Here is a 24,993-nt window from a genome sequence, read left to right on the forward strand (position 1 = left end):
ATTTTCCAATCCCCCAGGGAAACCAAAACAGAATATCAACCTTGCAGAGCAGTGTCTCTCTCTGGTGGGGGCAGAGGGGGTAAAGAGCAGCTTCCTGTGAAAGCTTCCATAATTTCCTCTACCAGAAAGTCTGCAAATCCAACCACTGTTGTCTTACCCATATTTTGGGCAAAGGTCTTCATAGCTCCAGTGTTTTCCCACATTTAGACAAACTTGGGTTAGGGTCACAAAGTCTGTATCTGTGTGTGGGGTTGCTAAAATGGAAACATAGGGGTTGGAAGGGAGGTAGGGGACCCAGGTTTCCTCATCTCAGTCATGATCGTGGGAGGGAAGATGCTATTGTCATAGATCCAGCCACCGATGCAAGGCTCTGTGGCCCTTTTGCTTGCTATTGGCTTCTGTGCCATTGGGAAAGGGTAGTCCCCAGTAGGGGACAATGAAGGGGAGGCAGGGTGTTGTGGGAGGCCATCAGGAGCATGGAGAGGACCACTAGAGTGACCTGGATATGCTGGAAGCACCCTACACCCTCCACCTGCTGCAGGAGGTTGTTGAAGACCATGGGCAGGACCTAGCAAGAGCAGCTGGGCTGAGGCCTCCTGCTCCCTCAAACTGTTTTCTGTCTTTCCGTTCAGAGGGAGGAGAGGGAGTGCCCTTTGTCTCTTCAGCTCACCAATTCTTCTGTCTCCTGTAGCCCTAGGCCTCCTGATGGCCAGCTATAGTTTTTATAACTTTTTTCTAAGGTGCCAAGTTAAACTGTGACTTCACAGTAGGACATTCAATTATTAAGACTCAACAGGTTGGGGCACCTGGCTGGCTCAGTTGGTAGAGCATCTAACTCTTGATCTTAGGGTCTTGAGTTCAAGCCCAATACTGGGCATGGGGCTTACTTAAAAAAAAAGATTCGACAGGTTAATTGTTGTTCAAAGCCTTCTAAAGGGTAGGTAAAGTTGGATCAGGTGGCAGAAACTGCCTTCCTTGTGAAGGAGGGATATGTGCAGTGCCCCATCATTTGGCTTTTTGAGTCTCCCCAGCTCCAAGCCAGGGCCACAGCTTAACCTTCCCTCAAAAAGTAAACCCTTTTCAGAGGTATATATCAGCAGGGTCTCTTTTCTCATTATAATATTTTCTTCAAGCCACCCCCAAATTTTCTCCTTCCAGAATTATAACAGGTAAAATCAAGGAAATGCCTACCATAGTCTGTCCCATTAGCTGATTAAACATCCTCAAATCCTTTTTTAAAGAAGATTTTATTTATTTATTTATTTATTTATTTATTTATTTATTTGATTTCAATATATCTTTTTTTATATATTAAATGTAATTTATTGTCAAATTGGTTTCCATACAACACCCAGTGCTCATCCCAACAGGTGCCCTCCTCAATGCCCATCACCCACTTTCCCCTCTCCCCCACCCCCCATCAACCCTCAGTTTGTTCTCAGTATTTTAGAGTCTCTTATGGTTTGCCTCCCTCCCTCTCTGTAACTTTTTTCCCCTTCCCCTCCCCCATGGTCTTCTGTTAAGTTTCTCAGGATCCACATATGAGTGAAAACATATGGTATCTGTCTTTCTCTGCCTGACTTATTTCACTTAGCATAATACTTTCCAGTTCCATCCATGTTGCTGCAAATAGCCAGATTTGATTCTTTCTCATTGCCAAGTAGTATTCCACTGTATATATAAACCACAATTTCTTTATCCATTCGTTAGTTGAGGGACATTTAGCCTCTTTCCATAATTTGGCTATTATTGAAAGTGCTGCTATGAACATTGGGGTACATGTGCCCCTAGGCATTAGCACTCCTGTATCCCTTGGGTAAATTCCTAGCAGTGCTATTGCTGGGTCATAGGGTAGATCTATTTTTTTTTTTTTTTTTTTAAATTTTTTTTTTCAGCGTCCATTCACTTCTGGGACAGAGAGAGACAGAGCATGAACGGGGGAGGGGCAGAGAGAGAGGGAGACACAGAATCGGAAACAGGCTCCAGGCTCTGAGCCATCAGCCCAGAGCCCGACGCGGGGCTCGAACTCACGGACCGCGAGATCGCGACCTGGCTGAAGTCGGACGCTCAACCGACTGCGCCACCCAGGCGCCCCAGGGTAGATCTATTTTTAATTTTTTGAGGAACCTCCACACTATTTTCAAGAGCGGCTGCACCAGTTTGCATTCCCACCAACAATGCAAGAGAGTTCCCGCTTCTCCACATCTTTGCCAACATCTATTGTCTCCTGAGTTGTTTATTTTAGCCACTGTGACCGGTGTGAGGTGGTATCTCAGTGTGGTTTTGATTTGTATTTCCCTGATGAGGAGTGACGTTGAGCATCTTTTCATGTGTCAGATTTTATTTTTTTAAAACGTAATCTCTACACCCAAGGTGGGGCTTGAACTCACAACCCCGAGATCAAGAGTTGTACATTCCACTGACTGAGCCAGCCAGGCCCCCTACTAAAATGCTTTTTTTTTTTTTTAATAAAGTCTATTGAGGTTTAGTATATGCAATAAAATCCATCATGTTTGAGGGCACATTTTCACAAGTTCTGACAAACTTATACACTCATATAACCACTATATAGAACGTTTCCATCATGTCCCCCTCCCCCATGTCCTGGTGACATATCCCAGTCAATCTTTACTTAGCCTTGGACAACAGATTTGTTTTTTCTAGAATTTCAGATGAATACCATACAGTGCATATTCTTTTGTGTCTGGCTTCTTTCGGTCAGCCAAATGTTTCTGAGATTTATCCACTTTGTAGTATACCAATAGTTCATTCTTTCTTATTGCCATTATGTGGGTATACCACAATTTGTTTATTCATTAACAGGTAAATGAATAACAGGTAATCATTAACAGGTAAAGCATTTGGGCTGTTTCCGGTTTTTGATTGTTCCAAATAAAGTGTCTGTGAACACCTGTGTCCAATATGTGGACATATGTTTTAATTTCTCTTGGGTAAATGCCTAGAGGTGGGATTGCTGGGTTATTCAGTAAGTGTGTGATTAACTTTATCGGAAGCTGCAAGTTGTTTCCCAAAGTGTTTTCAAGTTTTATGTTTCTACCAGCAATGAATGAGAGTTCCAGTTACTTCACATTCTTTCCAGTGCTTGGTATGGTCCACCTTTGGAATTTTAGCCATTTGGGTGGATGTGTAATGCTATCTTGTGGTTTACATTTTCTAGATTACAAATGATGATAAGCATCTTTTCATTTGCTTATTGGCCATTCCATTGGCCATCTTCTTTTTGCCCATTTCGAATTCGAGTGTTTGACTTCTTTATATTGAGTTGCAGAGTTCTCTATATACACTGTAGATTTGTGGAACTCTATATTTATTTGCATACTCTTTCCTCTCCAGAAGTTTATGCTGCAAATTCTAGCTGCATTGGTCACTCTGTACTTCTGTTTTTTCCCCCTCAGCTCCATGATATCAGCAGACTTTCTTTGGATTCCATTTCTCTACATAGCAGTCCAGACATTGCCCCAGGGGAAGAAAGCCTGAGTAATGATAAATAGGTCTCGCATTATTTGTTTCCCTTTTCAAGAAATTACAGTCCTGTGCCACCTGTTGTCCAATGTCTGAAAATGATTTCCCTCATTTTCTTTAGTTTTTTGGTTGTTTATGGTGGGAGACTTATTTTGGACCTTGCTATTTCCTCATGCCTGGAATATTTTCTTTTCCATCCTTAATGCTTGTAAGACAACAATGTTCTTAGTGTAATTGGAAGTGGACTTTATCCCTCCTGAAAGGAAGATGCTAGGTAGGAGGTATGGGAGAAAGTTCCATTCTCCTGACTTTTTGTTTCCTTGTGGAATAAGAAGTGAGTTATCCGACTGGCAAGTCTGAGAGAAGGAACAGGGCATTTCTGGGTATTTTTCTTCTTCCTCTCTTTTGAGGTCTCCCTGCCTTCAGAGAGGATGCGTTTTGATTGCTTTTGACTCCATAGTGAGGTATTTGACTGCTGTCTCTCTCTCAATAGGATTCATACTTTGGAGCAGAAAAGATAGTTTTTTTTTTTAAATTTTAAAGTATTTATTTATTTTGAGAGAGAGAGAGAGAGCCAGAGAGCAGGGGAGGAGCAGAGAGAGAATCCCAAGCAGGCTCTGCACTGTCAGCATGGAGCCCCACATGGGGATCAAATTCACAAACCATAAGATCATGACCTGAGCCAAAATCAAGAGTAGGACACCCAGCCGACTGAGCCACTCAGGCACCCCAAGACAGGTGTTTTGATAGTTTATTTCGTTCAACCCCAAGTTCAGGATTTCTGAGTAATATCTTCTTATTTTATTTTTATTTTTTAAATGTTTATTCATTTTTGAGAGAGAGAGAGAGAGAAAGAGAGAGAGAGAGAGAGAGAGAGAGAGAAGTAGTGGGGAAGGGGCAGAGAGTGAGGGAAACACAGAATCTGAAGCAGACTCCAGGCTCTGAGCCGTCAGCACAGAGCCCGACGTGGGGCTCAAACTCACCAACTACGAGATCATGACCTGAGCCGAAGTTGGACATTTAACCCACTGAGGTACACAGGCACCACCCTGAGTAATGTCTTCTTTAGTTCTGTTGTCATCCTATCTTCATGGATGTATAGAAATCAGAAAATACTGTTTTTTATTTTTTCAGTTGTTTCTATTTATAGAAACGTATTGGCAAGAAGCCATGAAGACTATAATATCAGTTGGTGGGACTTCTGCTTTCAGCCAAAGAGTAACAGAACCTGGATTTACTCTCCTGCCTTAACCTAATAAAAAGCCTGTAAAATTATTTACAACAACTGTTTTAGACATAAGACAACAGGAAGCACAGGACAGTTATCCCTTGAGAGGAGGGAAACAAACAAAATGAACTTTATGAATTTGTTCAGTGGTGAACATTTCAAGGCTATAGAACAGTGGGGATAGGGAGGAAAGTAGGTGTTCTCTCAGAGTTGAAGAAATAGATTTAGGAGTTTGGATAGCTTGTAGGAAACCATGTAAGCCAGAAGATAATGGAGAAATATTTTTAAAGAACTGAAAGAAAAAAAACTTGTCAACCTAAAATTCAATACCTAGGAAAAATATCCTTCACGTCCAAAGGCAGAATCATGGCTTTTTCAGGCATACAAAAGTTGAAGGAATTTAGCAGTGGCAGACCTCCACTCTAAGAAATGTTAAACAAAATTAAATAGTAATTAAAAACCACCCTGAAAAGAAAATTCCAGGCACATGTGACTTCATGGACTAATTTTGTGAAACATTTTAAGGGAGGAAGTAATACCAAGTTCTACACTTATACGAAGTTGAAGAGTAGAAAATACTCCATAACTCATTCTATGAGGCAGTATTACCTTGTGTCTTTGCTCAGGCTGCTATAACAAAGTACCATAAACTTATTTATGGTATTTATTTTTGTGTGGCTTATTAACAGCAGAAATCTATTTCTCACAGTTCTATAGGCTAGAAGTCTGAGATCATGGTGCCAGCATGGTTCGGCTCTGGTGAGAATCTTTCCCAGGTTGTAGATAGCTAACTTCTCATTGTGTCCTCACATGGCAGAAAGAGAGAGCTAGCTCTCTGGCCTCTTTTTTTTTTTTTTTTAATTTTTTTTTCAATGTTTATTTATTTTTGGGACAGAGAGAGACAGAGCATGAACGGGGGAGGGGCAGAGAGAGAGGGAGACACAGAATCGGAAACAGGCTCCAGGCTCCGAGCCATCAGCCCAGAGCCCGACGCGGGGCTCGAACTCAGGGACCGCGAGATCGTGACCTGGCTGAAGTCGGACGCTTAACCGACTGCGCCACCCAGGCGCCCTCTGGCCTCTTTTTATAAGGGCACTAATCACATTCATGAGGGTGCCACTCTTGTGAACTAATTATCTTTCAAAGGCCCACCTCTAAATACTATCATATTGGGGATCAGATTTCAACGAATGAGTTTTGGAGGGATACAAATATTCAATCATAACACTTTGATCTTAAAACTAGGCAAAAACAGAGGTGCCTGGGTGGCTCAGTTGGTTAAGCGTCCAACTTCAGCTCAGGTCATGATCTCGCTGTTTGTGAGTTTGAGCCCTGTGTGGGGCTCTGTGCTTACAGCTCAGAAGCCTGCTTTAGATTCTGTGTCTCCTCCTCTCTCTGCCCCTCCCATGCTCATGCTCTGTCTCTCTCTGTATTTCAATAATAAATGAACGTTAAAATTTTTTTTTTTTTTTTAAATTAGGCAAAAACAGGGATGCCTGGATGGCTCAGTTGGTTAGGTGTCTGACTCTTGATTTCGGCTCAGATCATGATCTCATGGTTCAGTTCCTGAGTTTGAGCCCTGAGTCGAGCTCTGAGCTTAGCGTTGAGCCTGCTTGGGATTCTCTGTCTCTGTCTGTCTCTCTCTGTCTGTCCCTCCCCCACTCTCACTCTCTCAAAAATAAACAAACGTTAAAAAAATTGTTTAAAAAAACAGGCAAGGGGCGCCTGGGTGGCGCAGTCGGTTAAGCGTCCGACTTCAGCCAGGTCACGATCTCGCGGTCCCTGAGTTCGAGCCCCGCGTCGGGCTCTGGGCTGATGGCTCGGAGCCTGGAGCCTGTTTCCGATTCTGTGTCTCCCTCTCTCTCTGCCCCTCCCCCGTTCATGCTCTGTCTCTCCCTGTCCCAAAAATAAATAAACGTTGAAAAAAAAATTAAAAAAAACAGGCAAAAACATTACAGTAAAACAAAACTAGAGACCAGTATCCCTTATGAACATAAATGCAAAATTCTTTATAATTTTATTAAATTTAATCCAAAATATATAAAAAGGATAACACATCTTGACAAAGTGAGGTTTATCCCAGGAATGCAAAATTGATTTAACTTTATTTATTTAATTTATTTTTTTGTTTGAAGCTTTAATTTAAATTCCGGTTAGTTAACATATAGTGTAATGTTAGTTTCAGAAGTAGAATTTAGGGGCGCCTGGGTGGCGCAGTCGGTTAAGCGTCCGACTTCAGCCAGGTCACGATCTCGCGGTCCCTGAGTTCGAGCCCCGCGTCGGGCTCTGGGCTGATGGCTCAGAGCCTGGAACCTGTTTCTGATTCTGTGTCTCCCTCTCTCTCTGCCCCTCCCCCGTTCATGCTCCGTCTCTCTCTGTCCCAAAAATAAATAAACGTTGAAAAAAAAAATTAAAAAAAAAAAAAAAGAAGTAGAATTTAGTGGCTCATATAACACCCAGAGCTCATCACAAGTGTCCTCCTTAATCCCTATCACCTATTTAACCCATCCCCCCACCCCCTCCCCTCCAGCAACCCTCAGTTTGTTCTTTATAGTTAAGAGTCTGTTTTATAGTTTCCCTCTCTCTTTTTCTCCCCCTATGTTCATCTGTTTTCTTTCTCTTTCTTTCCTTCTTTCTTTCCTTCTTTCTTTCTTTCTTTCAGAGAGAGAGAGCGAGAGAGAGAGCACAAGCATGTGTGAGTGAGTGGAGAAGGGGCAGAGGGAGGGGTAGAGGGAGAAAAAAAGAATCTCAAGCAGGCTCCTTGATGCAGGGCTCAACCTTACAACTGTGAGATCATGACCTGAACTGAAATCAAGAGTTTGATGCTTTGTGTCTTAAATGCCATATATGAGTGAAATCATATCGTATTTGTCTTTCTCTGACTGACTTCTTTTGCTTAGCATAATACACTTTAGCTTCATCCACATTGTTGCAAATGGGAAGATTTCATTCTTTTTTATGGCTGAATAATATCACACACACACACACACACACACACACACACACACACACACACACTTTGAATCAGTTTTTTTGTACCCTTTGGGTAAATACCTAGTAGTGTGATTGCTGGATAGTAGGATCTAACTGTAAATAATCAATTAATGTAATTCATCATGTAAATAGACTAAAAAAACCTGTATGATCATTTCGATAGATGCAGAAAGAGCATTTGACAAAATTCAACATCCACAACATCTCAGCAAACTAGGAATAAAAGAGAACTTCTTCAAAATGATAAGCGACACTTGTGGGAAAACTATAGCTAACATCATACTTAATTGTGAAAGACTAAATGTTTTCCTTCTAAGTTCAGGAAAAAAACAAGAATATTCACTCCTACCGCTTTTGTTCAACATCGTATTGGAATGTAATAATGTAAGTAAAATAAATGAAAGATTTCCAGAAAGGAAAGAAGATGGAAATCTGCCTTTATTTGCAGACAATATGATTGTTTTTACCGAAAATCCTAAGGAATTTACAAAAGGAGCTACTGGGACTAACGTGTTCTTAGCAAATTTTCAGGATGCAAAGTCAGTATACAAAAATCGTGTATATCCATATGGTAGCAATGGACAATTGAAATAAAAATATCATTAATAATTGCATAAAATGCTTAGGGATAAATTTGATAAAATATGTGCGAGGCCTAGACATTGAAAATTACAAAACATTGCTGAAAGAAGTTAAAGATCTAAATAAATGGAGAACTATATCATGGATTGGAACAGTTAATATCGTTAAGATAGCGGGATGCCTGGGTGGCTCAGTTGGTTGAGCGTCTGACTTTGGCTCAGGTCATGATCTCGTGGTCTGTGAGTTTGAGCCCAGCGTTGGGCTCTGTGCTGACAGCTCAGAGCCTGGAGCCTGCTTCAGATTCTGTGTCTCCCTCTCTCACTGCCCCTCCCCCGCTCATGCTCTGTCTCTCTTTCTCTCTGTAAAAAATAAATATTAAAAAAAAATATATTAAGATAGCAATATTTCCGGGGTGCCTGGGTAGCTCAATCAGTTGAGAGTCTGACTCTTGATTTTGGCTCAGGTCATGATCTCACTGTTTGTGAGATCAAGCCTTGCATTGGGCTCTGTGCTGACAGCGTGGAGCCTGCTTGGGATCCTCTCTCTCCCTCTCTGTCTGCTCCTTCCTCGCTTTTGTGATCTCTCTCTCCCTCTCTCTCAAAATAAATAAATAAACATTAAAAAAGATGTCAATTATTTCCAATATGATCTCTGGATTTTATGTAATACAAACCAAAATTGCAGCAACTTTTTGGGGCAGAAATTTACAAGTCGATTTTAAAATTTATATGGAAATGCAAAGGCTCTAGACTAGCCAAGGCAACTTTGAAAGAACTAAACAGAGTTAAAGGATCTACACTATCTGTGTTCAAGACTAATTATAAAGTCACAATAATCAAGACAGTGTGATATTCATGTAAAGACAAATAAATAGATCAGTGGTATGGAATAGAAAGTCCAAAAATAGAGCCACACACAGGGCCATTTGATCTCTGACCAAGATGTCTAGACAATTAATTGATGAAAAAAAAATCTTTGAACAAATGCTGCTGAAACAGTTGGATATCCATATGCAAAAGGCAATGCATCACAGCCCTCTTTCCTCACATTATTTACAAAGATACCTCAAAATGGAACATAGGCATAAATGTAAGAGTAAAAACTATAACATTTATATAAGAAAACTTAAGAGGAGATTTTAGTGTCCTTCAGTTTGGCAAATATTTTAAAAATAAGGCACAAAAAAGCATAAACTATAAAAGAAAAAAACCAGTAAATTGGCCTTCATCAAAAATTTAAAATTTTTGCCATTCAAAAGTCACTGTTATAAAAATGAAAAAGCAAGCTATAAACTTGGAGAAAATATTTGCAAAACACATAACTGGCAAAGGATTTGTTTCTAGAATATATTAAAAAAATCTTTCAACTCAATCATAAGAAATCAAACAATTAAATTAAAAACACGCAACATTTTTGAAGATACTTTACCAAAGAAGAGATCTAAATGGAAATAAGTACCTGAAAAGTTGTTTAACATCATTAGTCATTAGGGAAGTGCAAATTAAAAGTATAATAATGTACTACCACACATTCACTACTGTGGCTAAAATTTAAAGTATAGATCATACCAAGTTTTGGCAAGATGTGGAGCCACTGCAACTCTTACATACTGCTGGTAGGAATGTGAAATGTTACAACCACTTCAGAAAATTGGTTATTCTTAGGACTGCCTGGGTCATGATTCCAGGGATGTGGGATCCAATCTTGCATTGGGCTCCATGCTGAGTGTGGATCCTACTTAAGATTCTCCCTCTCTCAGGGTGCCTGGGTGGCTCAGTCGGTTTAACGTCCGACTTCAGCCCAGGTCATGATCTCATGGTTTGTGGGTTCGAGCCCTGTGTTGGACTGTGTGCTGACAGCTCAGAGTCTGGAGCCTGCTTTGGATTCTGTGTCTTCCTTTCTCTCTGCCCCTCCCCCGCTCATTCTCTCCCCGCCCCCTCTCTCAAAAATAAATAAACATTAAAAAAAAGATTCTCCTTCTCTCTTCGTCTACCCCTCTCCACTGCTTGCGTGCTCTCTCTCTCTAAAATTAAAAAAAAAAAGTTAAACAAATGCCTTATATACTACCTACCATTCCATTCTTTGATATTTGTTCAAGAGAAATGGAAGCCTATGTCCACACAAAGAAGGGGCATGAGGAAACTTTTTAAAAAAAGTTTATTTATTTTGAGAGAGAGAGAGAGCATAAGCAGGGGAAGGGCAGAGAGAGAGAGAGAGGGAGAGAGAGAGAGAGAGGATCAAAAACAGATTAGCTCCATGCTGTCAGCTCAGACCCCGAATGCAGGAGTTCAACTCACAAACAGTGAGATCATGACCTGAGCTGAAATCGAGTCAGACACTTAACAGACTGAGCCACCCAGGTGCCCCACGAGTACACTTTTGGTAGTGATGGATATGTTTATTATCTTGATTGTGTTGATAGTTTCATGGGTGTATGCATCTGTTAAAACTCATCAAAATGTACACCATAAATATGAGCAACTAATTGTCTATTATATTTCAATAAAGTTGTAAAAAATATATTAATTAGGATGTCTTTTTTTTTAAAGTAGCCTCCACACCCAGCATGGAGCCCAACCTGGGACTTGAACTAACCACCCTGAGATCAAGATCTGAGCTGAGGGGCTCCTGGGTGGCTCAGTTGGTTGAGCATCGACTTCGGCTCGGATCATGATCTCACAGCTGGTGAGCTTGAGCCCTGTGTCCAGCTCTGTGCTGACAGCTCAGAACCTGAAGCCTGCTTCAGATTCTGTGTCTACCTCTCTCTCTGCCCCTCCCCTGCTCATTCTCTCTCAAAAATAAATAAAAACATTAAAAAAAATTTTAATATCTGAGCTGAAATCAAGAGTTAAACACTTAACTGACTGAACCACCCAGGGGCCAGTTGATATCTTTTTTTATTTTATTAAAAAAATTTTTTTTTCCAGTTGCTATCTTTAACTGTAGATCACAGAAAAATCAATTCACAATGGCTTAAAGAGGAAGGAGGATTTACGTTTAAATTCCTACACTTAACAATTAGAGTAGAGGTAGGTGACTTCAAGATTGGTTAAGTCAGTGGCTCAATGACATCATCAAACCTCAGGTTAGTTTCATCTTTCCACAATGTCACTCTCAATTGTTGCCTTAATCCTTGCTCTGGTTTCCCTGCTGGGTCACAAGATGGCTGCCACAGTTCTGAACATCCCATCCAGACCCAACATTGTCTACCATCTAAATCTAAACCCTGACCAATTGAGGCACTAACAGACTGTTTGGTTTCTTCTATGTGTGTGGCTCAAATGGAACTTGGCTCCTGGGTATAGGCTTCTCTTGGGGAAAGAGTTTAGAAGAAGCAGGAACAGAGCTCACTAGAGCTGGTCAGGGAAACTGAGCCTCAATTTCGTCTAGCTTATGACTCCAGCTTTTTGCAATAGAGCCAGCTACAGTTCTATGACTACAACGTGAGCTATGACTACATCTCAGAGAACATCATTAGATGGTTTTCTTGAAAGAGGAGGAACAATGGGGCAATGGGGTCCATCCAGTGCTTTGCTAATCAATGTATTGGCAAGGCTTTGTTTCTTCTGGAGGCTTCAGAGGAGAAGCCATGTCCTTGTCTTTTTCAGCTTGTCTTTCTTGGCTTGTTGTTCCTTCTTGTACCACTCCAAACTTTGGTTTCTGTTGTCAGATCTCCTATTATCTACTCTGGTCTCCTGCCTCCCTCTCCTATGATCACATTAGGCCAACCCAGATAATCCAGGATAATCTCCCCATCTCAAAATCCTTAGCTTTTTAAAAAAGTTTAAGCCCAAGTTGGTTAACATATAGGGTACTAATGATTTCAGGGATAGAATGTAGTGATTCATCGCTTACAGTGCTCATCCCAACAAGTGCCCTCTTTAATGCCCATCACCCATTTAGCCCATCCCCCCACACAACACCCCGCCAGCAACCTCAATTTGTTCTCTGTATTTAAGAGTCTCTTATGGTTTGTCCCCTTCTTGGTTTTTATCTTCTTTTTGCTTCCCTTCCCCTCTGTCCATCCGTTTTGTTTCTTAAATTCCACATGTGGGTAAAATCATATATTTGTCTTTCTCTGACTGACTTATTTCGCTTAGCATAATACCCTCCAGTTCCGTCCATGTAGTTGCAAAGGGCAAGATTTCATTCTTTGTCATGGCTGAGTAATATTCCATTGTATCTATACACCACATCTTCTTTATCCATTCATCAGTCGATGGGCCTTTGGGCTCTTCCCGTACTTTGGCTATTGTTGATAGTGTTGCTATAAACATTGGAGCACATGTGCCCCTTTGAATCAGTATTTTTGTATCCTTTGCATAAATACCTAGTAGTGCAATCCTGGGTCATAGGGTAGTTCTATTTTTAATTTTTGGAGGAACCTCCATACCGTGTTCCAGAGTGGGTGCCCCAGTTTGCATTCCCACCAGCAGTGCAAAAGCGTTCCTCTTTCTCCACGTCCTCACCAACATCTGTTGTTAATGTTAGCCATTCTGACAGGCGTGAGGTGGTATCTCATTGTGGTTTTGCTTTGTAGTTCTCTGTCAAGATCCTCAGCTTAATGGCACCTGCAAAGTCCCTTTTACCATGTAAGGTAACATATTCGCGGGTTTCAGGTATTAGAATGTGGACACTTTGGAGGTCCATTATTCAGCTTTCCACATGATATGAAAGCTGAACTGATTGGGCCTCTATTCTCTGAGGGGTCATGAAAACTCTTGGGAAAGGAAAGAAGTGAAGGGGCTTGGTGTGGGCCGACGCCTGGGTTGTAGAGGTGGGTCCTGGGGTACAAGCGTAGAGCCCGAGGAAGGTGGCATCTGGTGAGCCGTCTACCAGGGCCATGCAGTTGAGAAACCTCCTGAGTGTACCCTCCCGGCCAGGGAGTGCTCAGAGCTGCAGACAGAGAAACTGAGGGTGGCCACAAAGGTCCTACAAATCCTGGCCGATGATAGGACCTTATGGTCAAAACTGGGGACAACATCTGAGACCCCTGAAGGGAGGCGTGACAGTATAAAAACTCAGGCTCAGGGCCACTGTGAGAGGATGGGATGTGAGCCAGTGTTCTACAGATGACTCCTTGAGGAGACAGGTCAGAAGTCACCTGCTGGTGACTTAAAAATGGAAGGAAGGTAAGGTTCCGTCTGGCCAAAGGTATGGGGTGAGCACAGGAAGTTCCTGGCCAGCAGCTGGGGAAATGGATTCCGTGCAGCTGGTGTGTGCCGTCCCAGGGCTTTGTGGCTTCTTCAGGGCAGCTCTGGGTTACCTCCCCTCTCCATGTTGCCCTGACTCAGCTAGAGCCCTGTGTCTTCCCTAGAAGACAACGTGTACAACTCCAGAGGTGTGGACTTTCCCCGAGGGATGGGGAGGGGCTGAGTCAGCTGCAGGGGAATGAGCGATGGGCAATGTACCAGGGGGACAAACATGACTGAGAAGGCACATTTGCAAGAGGGGATGGCTGGTGCCCTGACCCTTGCCACCGGGGGCGCTAATAGGGCTGTCTTTCCCACGTCCCGGGACTTCCTTGAAATGAGCTCCCTTGCCGACACAGGACACAGGGGATCGGATAGCCTCCTCTTTTCCTGACTGTGACCCCTAAACTGCCTTCCATCCCTCCTTTTGCATGATTCTGACCAGGATTCTTTTTCTCCTCCCCCTTATCCTTCTCTCTCCTTTCAGTCCAGGAGGGAGGGGAAGAAGCCAGGTCCTGGGGGTGCAAGAGGCCAAAGTCTCAGTGCCTCATAGCCCTGGGCAGTGGAGGGGGTCAGGCGCATGCGTTCCAGAGGTGGATTGTCTGTGTTCTAATCCTGCCTCCACAATTTACTAGCTGTGTGAATTTGGGCAAGTGACTTAACCACTCTGTGCCCATTTCTCAAATGGGGGATAAAAATAGTACTTATCTCTAGAAAGTTACTGGGAAGATTAAACGAGTCAGTATATGCAAAGTGCTTAGGGCAGTGCCTGGCATCAAAGTGGCACTTGGTGCTGGCTCTCTCTGGCTCGGTTCTACCCTCCCCCTTCCCTCCTCCCTTGTCTCCTCTTCCTGCCTGCAGGAGGCAGAACAGCGAAGAAAATCCGCAAAGGGTGGTGGGAAGGCTTAGGGTGGCTAGTGGACGGAACCTCCAGCTGCAAGGCAGGAAGTGACAAGCTGGTTTTGAGTTTGGACCCTGCTGGGATCTGGAGGATCAGGGGCCAGCGTCTGTGGTCCTTTTTCTCCCTCTTTGCTGCAGGAGATTCCCATTTGCCCTCACAGAGGGGGAGGAGCCTGAAACAAAGCCTCTGATTGGCTGCTTCCATTCGGTCCCTTGTCAATTTCCAAACTGGGAGGGGGGAAGGGGAGGAGCATAAGATATTAAAAACTCATAGGAGTATTTGAATAGGGTAGAGAAGGAGGGAAGGAAGAGGGTGGAAAGTAGGGGCAGGGGAGGGTTTATGAAATACTGGAGGTTGAGGGCAGGGATTGGACGGTATAAACTTTTGGGCCACTGGCTGATGTGGAGTGACTATGACATTTGAGACGACAGAGACCAAAGGAGATGCACACGGACCTTTTAATGACGTGGTCTTGGTGGAGTCTATTCACGGAGGGAGACCCCTGGGAGGTGCTTTCCTGAACCACAGCCTGGACACTTGGGCTGCCATTTCCCCTCCTCCAGTGGGTGGCTCAGGACCCGTGGGACCCTCACTTCCTTTTAGGCTCTGTGAGGTCCCTTCTCAGTGCTCAGTGTCCATTCTCTCGTGCGGAAGCCTGGAGCGGGACCATTTGCTTCTGCTGATCTTGCTGCTGCCGTCTTGGTTTTCCTCTCCTCCTGGGGGGGGCAGGAGAGTGGTGTCCTGGGTATGCAGCCTCCAGGCCAGGGCCAGGAGCGGGGGGCTTCCGGGGAGTTCTCTACTCAGCTGTGCCCGGTTACCATCTCTCTGCCCCAAACATCTACTGCTTCCAGGAGCCGGAAGCCCCGGGAGTCTAGGGTGCGTGACCTGGGGTAAGTCCCTGCTCCCACCTGCTTTCCATGTCCTGCACCGTGTCTGGCAGTGGCTGGCCCAGGGTCTCTGGCAGGAGGGCAGTGACAGCACTGGCAGCCACCGGGACCGCACCGTAGATGAAGAGAGGCACGGAGGGGTAGATTTCAGCAGTCATGCCCACCAGTGGGCTCACGATGCTGCCCACTCGGGCCATTGTGCTGCCCATTCCCAAGCCTGTCTGCCTGTGGGGCCCAAGGTGGGGTGGTGTCAGTCATTGTTCTGGCACGAATGCTGAGGTGCGGGGGTCAGGGCAGCTCAGGCTGAGGCCTCCTGGTCCCTCGTCTCTTCCCCCATTTGACTGACAAACCAATTTGCCGTTTGTCTTGGAGATCTTTTTAAAAAATAATTATTTCTTTATTAGTAATTTTATTTACTTCTTTATTGGACCCCCACGTGGGGCCTGAACTCACAACCCCGAGATCAAGAGTCGCATGTCCTACTGACTGAGCCAGCCAGGCATCCCTGTTTTGGAGATTAAAAAAAACAACAACAGACAACCATAAAAACCAAAAACACGTGGGGAAAGGCTCTGGCCAAAGAATCAGGAGACTGAATTTCGCCTCGGCCCTTAACCTGCTGTGTGACCTTAGGAAGAGTCCCTTTTCATCTCTGGGCCTCAGTTTCCTGAGCTGTCAAATCAGACAGTTCAGTTAGGCCGGTGGTGCTCAGATCACTGGGGCAGGGTGGGGGTGGGGTGGGGTGGATTTTGAGTTATAGTTGCTCTGGAGCAAACAGTCCTATTGGATTAGAATCCCCAGGGGAGAGGACCTGGAGACTGCACGTTGAGACTATGTTCAGAACCTTCTCTATGAAAGCAGAGGTTAAAAACATTGACTCAGGAGACAAAGTGCTTGAGTTCAAATCCAAGCTTCCCCACTTACAAGCTGTGTGACCTTGGGCAAATCACCTAACCTTTCTGTGGCTCACTTTTCTCACTCATCAAATGGGAATAGCCATAGCACCTACCTTATAGGCTTGCTCTGCGGACGAAATGAGTTGATATTTGTCAAAAAGGTTAAGACGGTGCCTGGCACATAGTGAGTGCTTTCTACTGTTGCTCGTTCCCCTGAAGTCCCATGCAGGCACGGGACGGTGACCATGACCCTGCTGGTTCCGAGTAGCCTAGGGCAGCCTGGCCTTTCTTTGACCTCTCTCGAATTTTGCATCCCGTTCTTAAAACAGACACGCGTTTCTTGTTTCTTAATGCAAAAATGCCCGGCTCCGCTCCCCAATTGTGGCACTCAGAAAGCAGTGCTACGTGTATCCGTATGGCTACCAAGTGCCACCCTTATTAAATGTGGCCCTTGTGATAAGAAAGAACTCTCCCGTTTGGTCTTTGGTTTCAGACGGACCACTTGGTTTATAGATGAAATTAAGAATTGGTGGCAGCTTCTAACTTGTGCCTCGGAGATCAAGGTGGAGCTTCACTCGATTGCCCCGTGAGATGTGATTTCTTGGCTGTCTGCTCTGCCCTGCTCCTTTGGAGAGCTTTTCCTTGGATCGGGTAAGGGCTTAGTGGGCAGGGACACCTGCGTTAGCCATGGAGCGTGTACCGAGTGGCTGATACATGCCCTGCCTGGATGAGTGCTGTGAGGGGCCTTGGGCCATGGCATTCCGGATGGTCCTCTGGGGTCTGACCTATGCGCGAGGGAAAGTCTTGTCCCAAGACCCCTCCCACTCACCGGATCACCGTGGGGTACAGCTCCCCAGTGTATAGGAAGATGCAGTTGAAGGAGGTAGCCAGGCAGCCTTTCCCCAGAACGGCAAGGGAGGTTCGGACCATGGACTGATCTGGCGAGAAAGGAGGGAGTCAGTGGGAGCTTGGGAGTAGGGGCTGAGAATCTGGGGATAGGGCTAAAGATGAAGGGCCAAGGGACTCTTGGGTGCTCACCCTGGGGTATCACCCCATTGACCAGGATGCAGATGCCTGCCAGCAGCAGGGAGGCCATCTGGGCAGGCCGGCGGCCCAGAGAGTTGATGACAAGGAAGCCCACAAGCTTGGCAGGCAGGTCCACAGCACCAAAAATCACCTGGATTAGGTAGATGCTGACCCCAAAGCCCTGCAGGTCCATAACCAGCCCATAGTATGCAAAACTAGTGGCAAACCTAGTGGGGAGGGGGGGAGGGGTATGGAGTTTGTCAGGAAGGCATAAAAGAGGGGGTGCTCATTCAAAATGGGGGCGAGCCACACTGGGTGCCCTGCTTAAGAAGCTGGAATCTGCCTTGGCTAATATTTCGTCAGACATTTAGTATGTATTTCGTGGAAGTGGGGGGTAGTTCTCCAATAACCCAGCTTTCTCAATCTTCTGCTAACTAGAGTCCCCGGTGTATTAGGGGGTTTTGGCTTAGTCGTCATGTTGAGATTTACTTAGTTTTAGTCTTTATCTTATCTGTTGCTACTGGCCCAAGGGCAGGTGGACTTTCAAGCCGTATCTTTCAGGGTCAAGGTGTTGGGGGGAGGTCAGAGCTTTGCAGACCTGTGCATGGTTCTGGGATGGTTCTGGGATGGGTGCTTCTTAAGAAGTCAAGAGCCCACAAAATGAAGCTTGGGTGATTGGATAGGACCTGCAACCGGGAGTAAATCCCAAATTGGAACCAGAGAATTCGTCGATGGAAATGTGGAGCGTGCTTCTAACTGTCATGGGATTGCTGTTGGCGGCATCAGGAAGGTAGCACATCAGAGGAGTAATGGGGAACGTTGCAATGGGAAAGGAACATTTTTGGCTGGGATCGGCCTTGGCCAGAGTGTTACTTTTGGAGACGAGTTTTGGGCATCCTATTGCCCACGTTTGTGTCTCTGGCAGGCACTGCTGGGCCAGGAAAGTCTCCAAATGTTTTGTAAGCCAGACGGGTCTTTGCCTTTGTGGTATAATTCTATGGACTCTGGGGGTGACCACTCCTGATGAGGTGTTTCCATACTGGAACAGAGTTGGTAAAAGGGGAAGACGGAGAGATGGATGGCCAGTGTGGGGACCAGGGGTGAACTGAGGCTGGAGGTCATCTCGTTCTTTAAGACGGTCCCTGGTGGAGGCTTGCCGCCCCTCACAGCAGGTGTGCTGACTTTTCCTCCCTTTTGCCTGGCTTCTTCCACTCATTACATCCACTCTCTCTCCCCAGCCAGCCTTTCGTCTCTCAGGCTGTCTATCTCTTTGCCACTAGGTCTGTCTGGGCCTACCACAGCATGGAGAGGCAGAGGAAGAGGTGGCGAAGGGCGGGGCAGCGCAGCAACTCCAGGGCGGATGCCTGGCCTTTGCCCATGGTCAGCTCCTTCTGCAGACTGGCCCGGAGCACCTGCCAGGATGGGCAGGGCTCAGGGCCTGGACTCCTCCAGAAGCTCCTCCCAGCCTAACCCCTTACTCAGGGAAGCCCTCTGGGACCTGAGTTCAGGGTTTGAGGGTGGAATCCTGGTAGGGTGTCACAGGAGGTCTTGTGTGGGGGGGGGGGGTCTTACCTCCATACTTAGCTTGGTCCCCTCTTCCCGCTTCCCATTGATCCAGGCCACTCTCTGCAGGGTCTTCAAGGTGAGGTCTAGCCTCCCAGAGGAGGATTGCCAGCGGGCAGACTCGATGAAGAACCTGGGAGCCGGGGTGAGGATAGGGGTCAAGGTGGCTTCAGTTCCAGTCTGCTGGGCTGGGGGCAGGGGGTGGGCTTCCCAGGGGCCTGCAGTGGGATTTCTTTTAAGGCTGGGAACCCAGAGGTTTGGCCAGATCCCTTCCGCTAAGACCACAAAGCAGTGTCCAGCTCGGTGATGACTCATTCCCCGACTCAGGAGCTCAGCTTTTGGGCGCTGAGTAAAGAGAGCAGTGCAGGCAGGCTGGAGAGCCTGGGGGAAGCCGGAGGAAGCCGGGGGAAGCTGAAGAACCAGATACCCAGGGCAGGTCCTTCCTTGCACAGCCTCAGAGGCACTGGTCTAGGTGTGACCTTCTCTGATTCTGTGGGGTAGCGTGTGTGAGATCTGGGGGACGTCTTGTCCCTTGCAGCCCTCTGGGCTCCTTTGCAGCCCTGCCCACCCTGGGCCCCACACACCAGGAGTAGATGAAGAAGCCGAAGAAAGGCACGGAGACCAGCAGCTGCAGGTGGCGCCAGTGGGGCACAGCATAAGCCACACCGGCCAGGAGGAACTGGCCCAGGCTGTAGACGTAGCCTATCAGGGTGCCCACACAAGCCCGCGTGTGGATGGGCATCCACTCCAAACCTGGAAAGAGGGTTAGAACAGAGTGGTGCATCTGGCTGGGCTGCGGGTGGATGGAGACCCCCCCCGGGGGCGGGACAGGCAGAGACCCCTCTCTCCACCCAAACTTTGATCTGTCCCAAGGCTCAGCGGAAGACACATCTAATGAGGGTGGGTTCCTTGATGGGGGGCGTGGGGGACTTTCGGCGGACGTAGGAATGGGGAGATGGGTTTAGAATCCCTAGGAATTGTTCCCTCCACCCCGCTGCTGGGGTTTGCTGCCCCCCGACCTACTGTCCTGGCGAGGGCCCCTTTTCCCTTCAGAGCGTCTCTGACCATTCAGTGCTCTCTCAACAGCAGCCTCTCCTCTGGCTTTCCCCAGCCTGGGCCGATTCAGCGGCCAGAGCAGCTCGGAGGAGACAGCGGCTTTTCTCCATCTGGGAGGGTCAAGGGGGGAGCCGGACCACCTCTCTGCTGGGGTCTGAAGAGGCCCAGCCTTGTTCCTTGTGGGCTCCTGATTCAGCTGCTGGGCCAATGACTTGGAAACAGACTGGATTTGGGGGCTGAATTTTCTAGGTGTTCTGCCCTGGCCCCACCCGGGTTAATTCCTGTGGTCCAGAGGACCTCCAATCCATAGATTCCCTTCTGGGCTCGAGGGATGCCCTTGGGCAAATCCTTTCCCTTCTCTCCAGTCTCAGGTTCCTTATCTGAGAACCAGGGGGAAGGGAGTGACCTATCGGAGGGAGCACATTGATGGTTCATGGACAGACCTCGCTCAGTCCATTAAATGGGTTTGGTCTACACGATGCTGGCTTGACCTGTGTTAAACATATTGGAATTAATTTCCAACATTAAAAAATGGGGCTATTTTTGCGTTAATAAAGAGGAGGGGGTGAGATCTGACAGGCCTGAACCTTCTGGCTAGAGCAGCTGAGTGGCCCTGGCCTCTCCGGATGGGGATGCGGCTCTCCTTTGGGTACAGTTCTCACCGTTCCCTAATCCCTCTTGGACCCAGTCTGCTTCAGTCATTCATGGGAACCTCCTGGCCCTAAAAAATGGGGTTTGCGATTGTGTCTGAATGAGAGGTCAGGAGTTCGAGAAGAAGGCTGTTATGTTGGCCACCCAAAAGAGGGCAGGGAGGATTCAGGAGTGGGAACGGCAGGACCGGGGTGGGGGGAGCCGGGAGAGGAAGCTGGAAAGTGGCTGCTGGGTTGGGTGGTCAGAGGTGAGTGGGTGGGGACCCGCCCTGCCCTCCCAGCATCCCTCACTCAGTGTCATGCAGTTGAGGGCGATGCTAGCCAGCGACATGCCCGAGAGGAGCCGGAAGGCACAGTAGACAGGGAAGTTGGGAGCGAAGGCTGCACAGGTGCCTGACACGGCTGTCTGCAGGTAGTTCAAGATCAGCACCTTCCGGCGGCCCAGCCTGTGGGGGGAAGGAGGGGAGAACAGCAGTAGGGGTCCTGAGGATTGATGGTGCCAGGCTGGGTAGGGAGAGGAGCGTTTGCCTTGGTCTTTTGAGGACCTGTGCGGTATCACGAGGCTGGCCCCGTAGGTCCTCAAACCAGCCCCTGGGTGGTAAGGCCGACTTCCCACTTGGTTCCCGTGAACCCAGCCGAGGCCCGGGGCCCAGCCCGGCCCCTTGGCTCTACCCAGGACTGACCTGTCTGCCAGGTACCCAAACACCATGGCTCCAAGAAGCACCCCTACCATGTACAAGGACTGGGCCAGCTGGCGTAAGGCCCTGTTAGAGCACACGAGGTCCCACTGTGGGGAGAGGGGGCAAGGGTCAGGCAGAGACGAGCCTGGGCTGCAAGGCTCCCCTTCCCGTCCCTTGGGCTGGCCCTCTGAGACCTGCGTCAGCCCCTTCCCTGACACTTCCCGTCCCCGTTTGCTTCCCCAGTCCCGGTAGCTGAGAGACTTCCCTGGACTCTGATATCCCCCTTTTCTACAAAGACCCCCATCTTGAACCTCTTTCTTTATCTTCCCATCTTGGTCTCTGGAAAATCTGAGACAGGTGTGTGCGTGCGTGTGCGTGTGTGTGTGTGTGCGCGTGTGCGCTCGGGAGCATCTGTCTGTCTGTCTCGGTCGGGAAGGCAAGTCTGGTTGTCACAGAGAGCAGGGGGGGTCCCGGGTTTCCTCACCTCAGTCACGATGGTGGAGGGGAAGGTGCTGTTGTCATAGATCCAGCCGTTGGTGCAGGGCTCTGTGGCCCCCGTGCTGTTGGCGTCTGTGCTGTTGGGAAAGGGTGGTCCCCGCCGGGGGACGGTGAAGCGGAGGCAGGACTCGGGCTGCCCCTGTCCGTCCCGGGGCAGCCAGGCCTCCAGCCCCCCGTCCTGGCTGAAGTTGGCCTCGGCGGGCGGGCGGCAGTGGTGGGTAGGGATGGCCGCGGTGAAGTTCTGCAGCGTGTTGTGGGAGGCCATCAGGAGCAGGGGGAGGGCCACCAGAGTGACCTGGATCTGCTGGAAGCGGCCGACACCCCCCACCTGCTGCAGGAGGTCGTTGAAGGCCATGGGGCCAGGCCCGGCCGAACGGCTGGGGGCTGAGGACTTCCGCCTAGCACCTCTGTCCGTGCGTCTGTGTGCCTGCTGTCCTTAGCTGGAGGAGAGAAGCTGCCGCCGCTTCTGTGGCTGACTTGTTCCTAGAGCCGAATCTGAGCTGGCTCTGTGGGGGGACAGGAACCCGGCTGGCGGCCCCTCCTTCCTTCTCTCTCTCCCTGTGTTCTGTCCCTCCCTTTCCCTCGAGCCTCCCCTCACTTGGGGGTGGGGTGCTTTGCTCTCAGGGTCTGCAGAAGCCCTGACCCCTACATGGACAGGATTTAATCCTTGGCCTGGAGGGAATGAGTTAACGTGTGACTTGGTATCAGAAGGATTAACCCCCTGAGTATCCTTATGTCAGTGGAAATTCTCCAAGTGGGTATAAAGGGCAGGAGAGTGGACCGCGGGGCGGGAGTGGTGAGAGGGGATGGACTGGGAGGGCCTGTCTAGACACCTGGGGGGTGGCAGGGGCCAGGTGGGACCTTACTGTCTTCCTTTTAGGGAGAAGACTGGGCTCTGGGAAGTGTGGTGGCCTCTGGAGGGGACTTTTTTCCTTTTTAGTGGACACGATCCAAGCAGTCTGTCTTGGGGAAGAGTTGCCAGAGAAAATACAGGACTCCCAGTTTCAGATCAACACATGCGTCTTATTTTAGTGTAAGTATATCCCTAGTATTACATGGGACATACTTAGAAAAATCATTCATTGATCTGAAATTCAGATTTAACTGGGCATCCTGTATTTGTTAATTTTTTAAAAGTTTATTTATTTATTTTGTGTGTGAGAGAGAAAGAGAGAGCGAGCAGGGGAGGGGCAGAGAAACAAGGAGAGGGAGAATCCCAAGCAAGTCCCGCATTATCAGCTCGGAGCCCTACACCAGGCTTGAACTCACGAGCCATATGAGATCATGACCCGGGCCGAAATCAAGAGTCCGATGCTTAACTGACTGAGCCACCTGGGTGCCCCTGGGCGTCCTGTTTCTTATATGCTAAAACTGGCAACTCCAGTCTTTGGTCTCCTGGGGACAGCTCATATCTTATGGGACCACGGCTTTGTTCAGCTGGAAGAGACTATAGAGGTCAGAGGCTATTTTTGAAGAAGAGGGACAGAAGACCAACATCATGCATGATGTAGATCGATTCTTCTAGTGTCTCAGCTTTTACCTTCTGGCTTATGCCGATTCAAAATTTTCCCTTTGTCGTCTTCTCTCTGTCCATAGTTTTTATTTTTATTTTTTCAGTGAACATGAACTTATTTTATTTGTGGCCACGACTCTAAGATAATCACTCAATTTCCTCCAACAGTTTGCCTTCCAGAGTCATTCAGGATCAGGGCAGTGTTGAGTTCTGATTGGATGGGCTTCTATGAGATCTGATTGGTTGGATCATGGGTTGGAAATGTCAATAAAGCAGGTTGCAACTTCTTGCTTTTAATTTGCATAGTACAGAGTATATGCAACATGGACTCTGGAGTCAGTTTACTTGGATCTAAATCCTTATTTCACATTTACTGGTTGTATAGACAGGGCAGGTTGCTAAAATCCTGTATTATCTCAGTATTCTTGTTTGCAAGATGGGTATAATAGTCATGTTTGCCTCATTGGGCTACTGGAGGGTTAAACGTGTGAATACAGCTAAAGATCTTTAAAAAAAAAATTTTTTTTTTTATGTTTGTTCATTTTTGAAAGAGAGAGACAGAGCACAAGCAGGGGTGGGGCGGAGAGAGAGGGGCACACAGAATCTGAAGCAGGCTCCAGGCTCCGAGCTGTCAGCACAGAGCCCGACGTGGGGCTCAAACTCATGAACGGTGAGATCATGACCTGAGCCGAAGCCGGACGCTCAACCAACTGAGCCACCCATGCGCCCCAATACAGCTAAAGATCTTAAAGTAGCCACTGCCCTGAAGCTCAGTGAGAATGAGCTGTTCTTATTATCTGTTTCTGGTAAAAAGCTGAGACACTTGGGATGCCTGGGTGGCTCAGTCAGTTAAGCGCAGGACTTGATCTCAGCTTAGGTCATGATCTCGAGGTTCATGAGTTCAAGCCCTACGTTGGGCTCTGAGCTGGCAGCACAGAATCTGCTTGGGATTCTCTCTCTTTATCCCTCCCCTGCTTGTTCTCTTTCTCTCTCTCTCTCTCTCAAAATAAATAAGCTTTATTAAAAAAGTTAAAAAAAAAAAGGTGAGACTATTATATTGATTTTAGAGAGAAAATAGGCCTAAGCACATCTTACCCTAATAACAGTGATCCCCCACTGGGGGCGATTTTGTCCCCCACCTCCCACCCCCCGCCTCCAGGAGACATTTGGCAATGTCAGGAGATGTTTTTGGTTGTCATAGCGCCAGGGATGCAGCTGAACATCCTACAATGCATAGGACAGCACCCCCCCCCCCGCCCCCCATCAAGAATTTTCTGGACCACAAATGTCACTAGTGCTAAGTTTGGGAAACCCTACCTTAAAAGATGTCTCAGACTTATTTTGAAGAGTGACCAATCTCATACCCGCTTGGCCGAGGATATTCCAGTCATACTGAAGACTCCTATCAAAATATTTCTAAGAATGCCCATGCTCTTATTTGAGTAGCGAAAATCTTTGCGAGGTGAGGAGGAAAACTGCTCCCCCACCCTCTGCTTGAGTACAGCAGTGTAGCCTGGGCTCCATAGCGCTGCAGCCCTTTCCCTTCCCAGGCATACGTAGCCAATTTTACCACTGGAGTAGCCACATCAGGACCCCGATCTTCCTATGTCCAGGCCAACAACACTCTTCTCCGCCATGTTCTAACCCGATTGTTGGTTTGAGCTTCCGTGCCGGACCCTTGCCTTTGCGGTGTGTTTCCATTTGGGGTTTCTGGCTGTCCCTCCCTGTTATCTGCCTCCTACTGTCTGTCCATCCACCGCACTTCATCATTTGGCATATGTCTGAACACCATGGATGCCTAGGGTTCCAGGGTTTTATGAGAGGTAGCCAGGCCCTGTTCGAAT

At 47.4% G+C, this 24,993-nt stretch overlaps 1 protein-coding gene across 4 annotated transcripts; it reads right to left on the minus strand.

Moving 5' to 3' along the window:
• Nucleotides 1–14,820: 14,820 nt before the first annotated feature.
• On the minus strand, nucleotides 14,821–22,351 carry LOC123601853 (solute carrier family 22 member 6). 4 transcript variants are annotated; one of them, XM_045485639.1, is made up of 10 exons: nucleotides 21,623–22,325; nucleotides 21,142–21,245; nucleotides 20,750–20,904; nucleotides 19,337–19,505; nucleotides 18,762–18,885; nucleotides 18,486–18,601; nucleotides 17,202–17,416; nucleotides 16,993–17,101; nucleotides 15,289–15,492; nucleotides 14,821–15,096 (listed from the first exon to the last, which is right to left on the minus strand). In XM_045485639.1, the coding sequence occupies exons 1-10, from the start codon at nucleotides 21,989–21,991 to the stop codon at nucleotides 15,009–15,011; spliced, it is 1,653 nt and encodes a 550-aa protein (XP_045341595.1). In that variant the 5' UTR covers nucleotides 21,992–22,325; the 3' UTR covers nucleotides 14,821–15,008. The 4 variants fall into 4 exon arrangements, with proteins under 4 accessions (XP_045341595.1, XP_045341597.1, XP_045341596.1 ...); XM_045485641.1 differs by lacking the exon at nucleotides 15,289–15,492 and having other exon boundaries at nucleotides 21,623–22,332; XM_045485640.1 differs by lacking the exons at nucleotides 14,821–15,096; nucleotides 15,289–15,492 and adding an exon at nucleotides 15,767–16,482 and having other exon boundaries at nucleotides 21,623–22,338.
• Between the last annotated feature and the right edge of the window lie 2,642 nt (nucleotides 22,352–24,993).

This window comes from Leopardus geoffroyi, chromosome D1 (genome assembly GCF_018350155.1).
Source record: "Leopardus geoffroyi isolate Oge1 chromosome D1, O.geoffroyi_Oge1_pat1.0, whole genome shotgun sequence".
In the NCBI taxonomy this organism is placed as follows: domain Eukaryota; kingdom Metazoa; phylum Chordata; class Mammalia; order Carnivora; family Felidae; genus Leopardus; species Leopardus geoffroyi.

Bases quoted from the DNA above. Each gene is read 5' to 3' on its own strand.
- LOC123601853 (XM_045485639.1), bottom strand. From the start codon at position 21,991: ATGGCCTTCAACGACCTCCTGCAGCAGGTGGGGGGTGTCGGCCGCTTC. The intron at 17,417-18,485 runs GTAGGCCCAGAC...CCTCCCCACTAG, and splicing joins CTCTGCCTCTCCATGCTGTG to GTTTGCCACTAGTTTTGCAT. The intron at 17,102-17,201 runs GTGAGCACCCAA...CTTTCTCGCCAG, and splicing joins CAATGGGGTGATACCCCAGG to ATCAGTCCATGGTCCGAACC.